Source organism: Caloenas nicobarica, chromosome 28 (genome assembly GCF_036013445.1).
Source record: "Caloenas nicobarica isolate bCalNic1 chromosome 28, bCalNic1.hap1, whole genome shotgun sequence".
In the NCBI taxonomy this organism is placed as follows: domain Eukaryota; kingdom Metazoa; phylum Chordata; class Aves; order Columbiformes; family Columbidae; genus Caloenas; species Caloenas nicobarica.
Window position 1 is genome coordinate 4,169,081 of NC_088272.1, and position 9,852 is coordinate 4,178,932.

At 54.7% G+C, this 9,852-nt stretch overlaps 2 protein-coding genes across 2 annotated transcripts; both read left to right on the forward strand.

Moving 5' to 3' along the window:
• Positions 1–733: 733 nt before the first annotated feature.
• On the forward strand, positions 734–8,388 carry LOC135999406 (SUN domain-containing protein 3-like). Its single transcript, XM_065652961.1, has 8 exons — positions 734–788; positions 1,254–1,462; positions 2,033–2,117; positions 2,506–2,621; positions 2,742–2,909; positions 3,426–3,518; positions 4,218–4,314; positions 8,369–8,388. Exons 1-8 carry the CDS (start codon positions 734–736, stop codon positions 8,386–8,388), a joined length of 843 nt encoding a protein of 280 aa, XP_065509033.1.
• A 171-nt stretch (positions 8,389–8,559) lies between these two features.
• Positions 8,560–9,306, forward strand: LOC135999407 (olfactory receptor 14J1-like). The gene has a single exon (XM_065652962.1). It carries the CDS (start codon positions 8,560–8,562, stop codon positions 9,304–9,306), a length of 747 nt encoding a protein of 248 aa, XP_065509034.1.
• The last annotated feature ends 546 nt before the right edge of the window (positions 9,307–9,852 follow it).

The following is a 9,852-nucleotide window of genomic DNA, read 5'->3' on the forward strand; positions in this document are numbered from 1 at the left end:
GTGTACGCTGTGAGCCTTTTGAGAGCCTCCTGGAACAGGCGGGAGGAATTTCACCCTTGCAGAGCACTGTGTGCTGTGTCTTGGCAGATCAGGCTCAGGGCAGCAGGGCCCAGCCAACAGAGCGTTTCTTTGGTGCTTTCTTGGTTGCCCGTTGCTTGCCAGCACGCATTGACATTCAGCCTCCCTCCCTCTTTCCCCAGTCTGCATTTGTCTGCAGTTATGCCAAGAGAAGGGCCAGAGATAACGCAGCTGCTAAAGAAATGCTGCGGGAGGGGAGACACACACCCCCGCCTGGCAGCTGTTGACCTGTAGGGGCACAGGCTGAACCTTCTCTTGGGAGGGTGGAGAACAGGATCAGCACAAGTGCCGATGGGATGGTGGGCAGGAGAAACAGGTGTTCATTGTGTCCCTTCCATTTCCAAAGAATCCCTCTCCAGCCCCACAGACGGGAAGTGTGGCAAGAGCTCCCGTTGCAGCTCCTGCTCTTAGTCCGGAGTCAATCTTGAGCCCTTTGTCCCTAACGAAACAATCGCTGCCATGACAAATCCCCCACTGGTGCAGCTGCTGACAACCCCAGCAGTGACTCGAGCTGGTGCAGGACCAAGCCAACGCACACGCCAGGAATGCCAGGCTCAAGGGCTGCAGCCCCTGCTGCTGCTCTCCAGTCTGCTGCTGATCTGCACGGGAACCGCCAGCTTCACCAGCCTTTTCCTCCTTGCTGCTCTGTAGGATGATGAAGGCGCTGAAGGCAACGATGCTCGTGCTGCTTCTCGGCCTGTTCTCTTTTGGTGAGTCTGTGCAGAGCTCTGACCTGAGGATGGTGCTTTAGGAGGTACTTGGGGCTCCATCCTGTCCTGTTCCGCTTCCCCTGCCGTGACCAGAGGAGCTCAGCTGAGAGCAGAAAGTCCCCGACAGAGCTGTGCCAGTCCCTGCTCCAGCGGGATGGGTGTGGGGGTGAGGAAGGGCTGACTTGCCTTCCCCAGGAGGGCTGAGCCAGTTCTCTTCAGCCGAGGGAGAGGCCGTGGCTGAGCTCTCCTGCCCCAGGGGGTGAGAATCTTCTGCAGGACAAGGAGCACAGTCCAGGGCAGGGAACGTCCATCTCTTGTGGAGCCCGTACACCATGATGGCCACTGTCAAAGCAACACGAGGACAGACAGCTATGGCACTTGGGAGAGACACAGACAGGGGCATGGGCAGCCCGAGGCATAACCCAGCCTTAGACCAAGTTCTAAGCTCTGGTGTGTGTCTGACAGGTGTTTACCGTATGGGACAAGTTGGCACGGAAAGCTTCTGGAGAACTGCAGGAAAGTTAGAAGACCTGAGCAAAACCCTGTCCCTGCCAGACCAGCTCTGTAAGCTGCAGGAACAACTTTATCATCTGCGCTGGAGTGCAAAAGATGTTGCTGAGCAGGGTCTACAGGAAGGTTTCAAGCAGGCAAAGCTCCCAGGCTTTACCGGACGGGTAAGGGCACAAGGCAGAAGGATCTACTCAGGGGTTTTATCCTCCCTCCGGCACGTATCCTACTGCATTCACTGTCACAGCCAACAGGCTGGTGCTGCTGGAACAAGTGCTGTCATGGCCACGCTTCCTTTTCCTGTTGCTCCACACTTCCTTATGGGGCAGAGCGTGATGGGAATGACAGCTGTCTGAGTTGTACCTTTCTCTGCATCCACATCTTGGGTCCTCCTCAAGGGAGGACTGGAAAGAAAGAATGTTCTCAGAGGTCCAGAGTTAAGCCAGTCCTATCTCATGCCCAGAAGGCTTGTCTGTCCGTGCTGCCTGGCCTGGGGCCTCTCCACAGGAAAAGCCCTTTCCCACAGCTCCAGCATTCAGAGCACTGGAGTGAGCAGCCCCCCCTTTCTGATCCCATCAATCACAGCAGAGCAAACCTGGGAGGCTTCCAGGCAATTTGGGTGTTCCTTCCATCTGAGATGGGCCCTGTCCCCATTCACCTTGGCTGGCCTTGCAGGGGAGCTGCTTGCCCCGTTCCTTTTCCTTCCAACAGCCGCTCTCCTTTGTGTTCCTTCCCAGGCTGTTCAGGACATCATCAATCAAGCCCTGGAGAAGCTGGAGGAAATCCGGGTCCCAATGCCTGATTACGCCCTCAAATCAGCAGGTGCTGTGACATTGTACATACAAACCAGTTTTAAAGCACTTCTTGTCCAGATTGACAAGATGGGCATTGGAACGTGCCCAGGGGTAGGAGAGAAGGGTTGAGAAGTCACGGGTCACCTCATGCCCTAAAAGTGCCCCCACTGACAGCGGCTGTAACGGGCCAGACCCCATGGGAAGCACAGAAAGCCTGGCTCACGTTCTTGTCTTTTTCCACGGCCCCATACGACAGTTTGATGACTCCCTGCTGTGTGTTGCAGAGGGGTCGTGCCAGTGAGAAAGAGGGGAACCCACTGTAGGACATGGATGACAACTGAGGAGCTTTTTCCAAGTCAACAGTGTAATATTGCTCTGACACTGCCTGATGATCTTGCTCATGTTTTAATTTCTAGGGGCTGCCATCATTCGTTCCAGGACTTCTCCAACCCTCCAGACTGCCAAAGCAAAGGTCTTCTTGTATTCCCTGCCGGTGATGGATTACATGAGGTCCCCAGAGCTTATTCTGGAGGTAGGAGCACCAAGAAGCAGTAAAACAAAGGTCTGGAGAATGAACCACATATGCTGCTCAGAGGAGCGTGAGCCACGACAACTTTCTCCATGTCAATGTAGTTTCTTCTTGTCCTTTCAGCCAGAAAATCATCCTGGAAACTGCTGGCCCTTCCCAGGAAGTCAGGGACACGTCTTCATCAAGCTGTCTGTGCCAGTCATTCCCAGGGCAGTCACCATGGACCATGTCTCAGGGACAGCGTTCCATGGAGAAAGTCTCTCCTCAGCTCCCAAGGACTTTGCTGTCTATGTAAGTGACTTCTCTAGACTGGGGGCAGGGGCTTGCACAACATTTCTCAGCAGTGGGTGAAGATGGGTCAAAGAGTCCAGTGGCCTGAAGCTTCCTGCTGGCTCTCAGAAGAAAACGGCTCCTTGGAGTTACTCCCTTCCCATTTTATTCCTCTTTTAATCAATGTACCAGTCGATAGGAAGCTTCTGGGGCAGGATGCTATTCCAGGAGCCACAGGGAAAAGTAGCTGGACAGTGCATGGTCCTAGACCTTCTTGGCTTGCAACCCCAGTGGGCATTTGTGATCCTCAGATAACCTCCCTCTCACTGGTGGTGTCTGCTCCTTTTCTGACTAGCAGCTTGGACTCGTTGAGTAGGCAAGTGTGACGTGCTGCCCACCTGCAGCTTCTCGTCTTTTCCTTGTGCTCATCGTCCCTGAACTACGTAGATGAAATAACCCCGTACTTCACTGACTGAAGTTCATTCTTGCCATGGTGCACCAGACACTCTTGTTTTCTCCACCCCTGTCTTTCTGTAGGGCTTTAAGGAAGAACACGACGAGCAGGGAACGTTCCTGGGACAGTTCACTTTCCTGGCACCGCTGAATCCCAGTCAGACCTTCCAGCTGAAGGTATGGGGACAAAGAGGGGGGAGAACTGTAAGAGAGGAGGAGAAATGCGGTTGGATGGGGAGAGGCTTCCCTGCCAAAGAGCTACAGGCAGCCCTGTCCTTGAACGTGTGCCACGCTGGCCTTTCTTCTGCTTTAACTTCCTGGTGGCGTATACCTGGACTGCCGGTCTTCTCTTTCGTTTTGGGTTTAAACTTCAGTGCTTAGAAGCACCATGTTTGAAACCGGAATCAGCTTGACTGTCTGGACCCCAAGTGGACACCAGCAATCACATCCCGTAGGATGCACGACTGCTGGTCTGCCAATTAAAGACCAGGAATACTGGGCTTCCTGAGGATTCTGTTGGTGCTGGCAGTGAGTAGTGACAGGGAGGCCATTCTGTTTCTGTGTCTTTCTAGAGAAGTCAACGAGACATTATACTAACACCAGCACTGGGTCTTCTGACTGTGGAAGCCTGTGCCCCAAAGCAGGCGAGAACTTCCCAGTGTATTTGCTGAGGCATCTGGTCGCTGCTTCTTCCTTTGCTGTTCTCATGGCCCAATGAGGTAGAGCAGGACAAGAACGTCTTGACCACGACAGATCAAAAGCCCCGGCGGGGCAGCAGGAAGGAAGCTGTTGAACAAAGCCATCGCCATGGAACTACTCTGTCAGTGGTCACGTACAAGAGAGGAAAAGGCGACTCATTTATTTTTGTCATTTCAGAACGAGCTCCCTGGGGTCGTGAATTACATCAGGCTGCAAGTGCTGAGCAACTGGGGCCACCCGGACCACACCTGCCTGTATCGGTTCAGGGTGCACGGTGATCTGCCCAAAGACAGGGGAGAGGTGCCAGTTTCTTCCGTCAATAAATTCCATTAATTTTCACCAAGTCGAGTTCCAGTCTGCTTTGCCTGTGATGCTGACTGGTCCTCCCTGAGCTAGCTTGGGCTCCCCGTCCTTCTCTCGAACCACCAGCTTATGGGAGACTTCAGGAGTGCACAGCAAGATTGTCCTTATGAAGAGAAACAGGAAGAATCAGTCACAAATCTGCAGAAAGCCTGACAGCCACAGACTTGCTGCCTACGCAGGAACATCAGCAAGGCCCTGCCTGTACACCAAAGATTAAATTAAGGGAGAGGTTTCCTGTGCAGCGAACAACTGAGGATCGACTGAATGGAACCATCTGTTGTTACCTGTTTACACAAGAGGCACATGCTGCTTCAGCTTCCACCTTCCAGTCTGTTGCCCATGAGAAAATGGAAGTGTGTTTTTTTGTAAGAAGGAAACCTTAATTGGAAAGTTGGTTCATGGACTTATTTGCCTCTCTGGGCACACATCGAGTTCATAGCCCAGGAACCCTTACAGAGTGATTAGCAAAGCAATCCCAGGACACTTAAGATACCCCATAACCACATGAGTCTGTCTTTCCTTTTGACCCCGAGTTCCCCAAGCCCCAAGGCAGGAGCAGGCAGGGCAGTCGTACGCTCGGGTCACACCGGGGAGGAGAGAGCAGGAGCAGCGCTTGGCACCCAGGGCTGGGAACAGCAATTTGTGCTCTGAGCTGGGGCTTAGTCCATGTGCAAGCCCAGCACGGATCCAGACACCAACCTGAGGGTGTCAGCTCATCCCCGGTGCCACACACACGGCACCTTCTTCCATCGCCTCCTCCCGATGAGCTGTTTTCCAGCCCCTTCCACCTCAGCCCAGCTCAGACACCTGCACTCTGGCCCAGGGCTGACTGGGGCTGGTGACCCTCGGGGCAGCAGCAGGAACCGCCCTGACCCTGGTTGTGGGGCTGTCCCTGGGCTGAGCCCTCGGGCCCAGGGCTGCTGAACTGGGCCATGGTGGGGCCAGGGGTGCTGAGGTCGACAGGTCCCCCCAGCCTGTCTGTGCTGGAGACACCTGCTCCTGCAGCAGCCCTGGTCCTGGACCTGAACCTGCTCCATCCTCATCCAGAAGTACACACTTGTTTGTTTGTTTGTTCGTTCATTTGTTTCTAAAAATGAAGATAATTCAGGTATAGGGAGAGTCTGTTTAGAAGTTTTATTAATTTGGGGACAGGGGCCAGTGGGGGGCTGGGGCCCTCGCAGGTTGGGGCTGTTTCTACCCCGTGCCCTTGGCCTGGCGCTCACAGCTGGGAAAGGACTTTCCAAAATCCTGCTGGAATGACACAGATGTGGCCACCCCCGGCACAGCCTCAGGGTCTGCTGCCAACCTGCCCTCAAATCATCTCTTCCCAGCTGGAGTCACTGCCAGTGTTGCTGTTCTCCTTCCGGCAGCGTGGTGCTCATGGATGATTGACAAGCAGTCTGACCAATCATTTGATGGGAGGAGCCAGGGGAAAATCCCATTCGGCCAATCAGAGGACACAGTGCCTCGGGGTGGGGGGGGGGGAGGGCGGGCACTATGGGAGGCCCGACCCTTCAGGCAGCCAGTCAGAGAGAGCATCACCTCAGGGGAGGGCGGGCCCCAAACCAGGCAGACTCATGGCCCTGGCAGCCAATCAGCTGCAGGATCAGCTCAGGGGAGGAGACTGACAGCCGTACCGACCAATGGTGGTGAAGACCAAGATCAGAATCATAAAATCATAGAATGTCCTGATTTGGAAGGACCCACAGGATCATGGAGCCCAACTCCTGTCCCTGCACAGGACACCCCACAGGTCACCCCGTGTGTCTGAGGACGGTGTGCAATCTTTTCTTGAACACTGTCAGGTTGGGGCCGTGACCCCTCCCTGGGGAGCCTGTTCAGTGTCCAGCACCTCTGGGTGAAGAACCTTTTCCTCATGTCCAGCTGACCCTTCCTGGCACATCTTCCTGCCATTCCCTGGGTTCTGTCACTGTCCACCCCATCTGTCACTATCCACCCCACTATCTCAGCCTGCCCGGGGAGATCCCCACGGTGCTGTGGGGAGAAGCTGTGGGGGGAAGGAGGGACCCGTGTCAAGGCAGGAAAGGTGCTTCTGCTGTTAAGGGGGTGCTGTGTGGGTCAGGGCTGCTCACAGCTCCAGATCACCCCCAGGATTTTTCCAAGTGGATGCCTCAAGCAGTAGATCAATGAAAGGATTACCAGAGAGATAGGGAGCTTTCCTGAGCCTGCCTTTTCAGTTTCCTATCCCAAGGGCTGGGGGGTGCAGGAAAGGAAAAAATGAAAATGAACTCTCATGCTTAAACAAGTCACTGTGACTCCTGAACTGCAACTCCGATTAATCATCACATCTGCCAGAAGCCTCATAACATCCCTTCAGCTGCTGCTCTGCCTGTGCACAGCACCAGCATCACATCTGCTGGACCCATCAGCCTTAGTCTGACCTGTCCTGTTTTCCAGCCCGCAAACAGGAAGATGCCCCCAGGCAGTGCCCTGTGAACAGGCAGGATCTGTAGGGCCAGGGTGAGGGCACAGAGGGTGGGATGGTCTGTGAGCACTGACAGGGAAGAGACATGGGCAGGGAAACACCTCCCAGGGGGAGAATGTCCAGGAAGCAGGGAAATGATCAGAAATGAGAGGAAACTAAACTCAGAATTGTTATGGGAGGGAGAACACAGAAAACTCCGTATGATCCCCGCAGTGCAGATCCCTCCTGTGAGCAGCGCCCTCGCCTCCTCTCCCACCCAGCAAAGCCTCTGCCCTCAGGGCCGGGGGCTCCAAGGCATGAAGCAGCTCCTGTGCAGCCAGAGCTCCAGTTCCCTCTGCAGAGCACAGGGGCTGAGAGCAGCTGCCCGGCAATGCTGGTGTGTGGGAGGTGGCTGCACAGCTGGGGAAGGGTGACGCTGTCTGAGTGCCCGGCTGCCTCTGCCCTGGCCTCTCTCACACCCACCCTCACCGCAGTTTCCTTCTTGCTCCACTGCTCTGGGTCACTGCTGGTGTGATCTGGTTCTTGCTGTCAGGCTCTCTGGGGATGGGAGTTTCAGCTGCAGAGTCACAGCCTGATCTTGTGGGTCCTTTCCTGCAGCTGTGTCCATGGGAACACGTGTCCCAGCTTTGCTCTGCCCTGTGGGGCTGTGGGCAATGCAGTGTGTGGGGCTGGGGAATGAGCTGAGTCTCCCTGAATCAAATGCCAGCATTAGGACCCTTGGCTGTCTCTTTGAGGTTTGCTTCTAAGCTGTGAGCTTCCCTCCAGGATGCAAACCTGTCCTGTAGCACTTTAGCATATCTGAATTCCCCATGCAGAAGCGCAGAGATGCTATGATGGAAGAAATGCAGATGGGTTTGTGAAATGAGCCGTGTGTGTCCTGGGATAGAAGTGGGGTGCTGAGACCTTAGAAAACGGTGAGACATGTCATGGTCTGAGGTTGATCCCTCTGCTTTCAGCAGGGCCTGGTGGCTTTTCAGGGTAACATGGGAGTTTGATCACCATCTCAGAAAGGTGCCAGCCCAGGGCAGCTGGAGCAAGACAGAGGGACAGAGCAGCTGCCCTCACTCTGCACTGACCCACAGGCATCCTCTGGTCTCGCAGGACTCACTCTGTTCTCCCTGAGTGCAGCAGAAATGCTGAGGGTTTCTGACACCCAACAACACTTCCCAGGGTGGGAGGGGAGAAGGAGCTGTAGAAACGCCAAACCTCTCAAACTCAGTTTCTCAGGTCTGGGGGTACAGATGCTGACAGTCCCTTCTGCAGCAGGAGCGGTTCCATCTGACAAAGCTGAACCCCAGGATGGGCCCCTGCCCCACCCCATCACACAGGGTCAGGCTGACTCCTCAAGAGCCCCTGGGCAGAGACCCTGCTCTTCATTGCACACTCATCAAGCACCGACGAGGGCTCCAGCCAGGACGTTCTCCTGGAAAAAGAAAAGGGTCTCTTTGTCGGAGGGGCTGTGGGAAATGGTTTTGGTTTTTCTCATCTAAACCGTCACTGTCTTTACCTCCTTGCGCAGGTCCTCATGCCCACAGGTAGCAAATGTCCAACAGCAGCTCCATCACCCAGTTCCTCCTCCTGGCGTTCACAGACACACGGGAGCTGCAGCTCTTGCACTTCTGGCTCTTCCTGGGCATCTACCTGGCTGCCCTCCTGGGCAACGGCCTCATCATCACCACCATAGCCTGTGACCAGCACCTCCACACCCCCATGTACTTCTTCCTGCTCAACCTCGCCCTCCTCGACATGGGCTGTATCTCCACCACTGTACCCAAATCCATGGCCAATTCCTTCTGGGACACCAGGGCCATCTCATACTCGGGATGTGCTGCACAGCTCTTTTCGTTTGCCTTCCTGATAGTAGCAGAGTATTCTCTTCTCACCATCATGTCCTACGACCGCTACGTTGCCATCTGCAAACCCCTGCACTACGGGACCCTCCTGGGCAGCAGAGCTTGTGTCCACATGGCAGCAGCTGCCTGGGCCACTGGGTTTCTCAGTGCTCTGCTGCACACGGCCAATACATTTTCACTGCCACTGTGCAAGGGCAATGCCCTGGACCAGTTCTTCTGTGAAATCCCCCAGATCCTCAAGCTCTCCTGCTCAGACTTCTCCCTCAGGGAATCTGGGCTTGTTGTTGTTGGTGTCTGTTTGTTCTTTTTGTGTTTCGTGTTCATCGTGCTGTCCTATGTGCAGATCTTGAGGGCTGTGCTGAGGATCCCCTCTGAGCAGGGACGGCACAAAGCCTTTGCCACGTGCCTCCCTCACCTGGCCGTGGTCTCCCTGTTTGTCAGCACTGGCATGTTTGCCTACCTGAAGCCCCCCTCCATCTCCTCCCCATCCCTGGACCTGGTGGTGTCTGTTCTGTACTCAGTGGTGCCTCCAGCAGTGAACCCCCTCATCTACAGCATGAGGAACCAGGAGCTCAAGGATGCCGTGTGGAAACTCATGTCTTAGTGTTTTATGAAGCAAGAAACTGCCCATCTGCTTCTGCATAGGAGTTTTAATGTAACTAATTAAAGGCCCAGCCTCTCATCTGGATTTTATGTTGTTATTGGTTGTTTTTTTGTTGTGATAAGGTTGTCATCCCCTTTCTAATTCTCTGTCTGCTTTTCTTTCATAACCACTGGTGTAAATCAGGAGCCATGCTCTCTTTGCTTTTAAACAAAATAAATGGCTCTGTAGTGACTTGTTTTTCACTATATCCTTCCTGCAAGGCCTGTTTGGAGCTGCAGGGACAGTTCCTGTGTGCATGGGAGGAGGGGAAAAGAGTCCAGCCTGGCAGCACTGCCAGGGAGCACCAGCGCTTGGCCTTCCAGAGCTGTTCTCGTTCCACTCCCACACTCTCCTTCTCATCCCTTGTGTTGGTGCAAGGCCTGAGTGCTCTGGCAGCCTGGTCACCGTCCTGCTGTGTGTCAGTCCTGTGAGCGCAGGCAGGGACAGGCAATGGGCACTGCTGTGACAGAGCTGGCCTCAGAGCCGCCTTCCATTAAGAACAGTGAT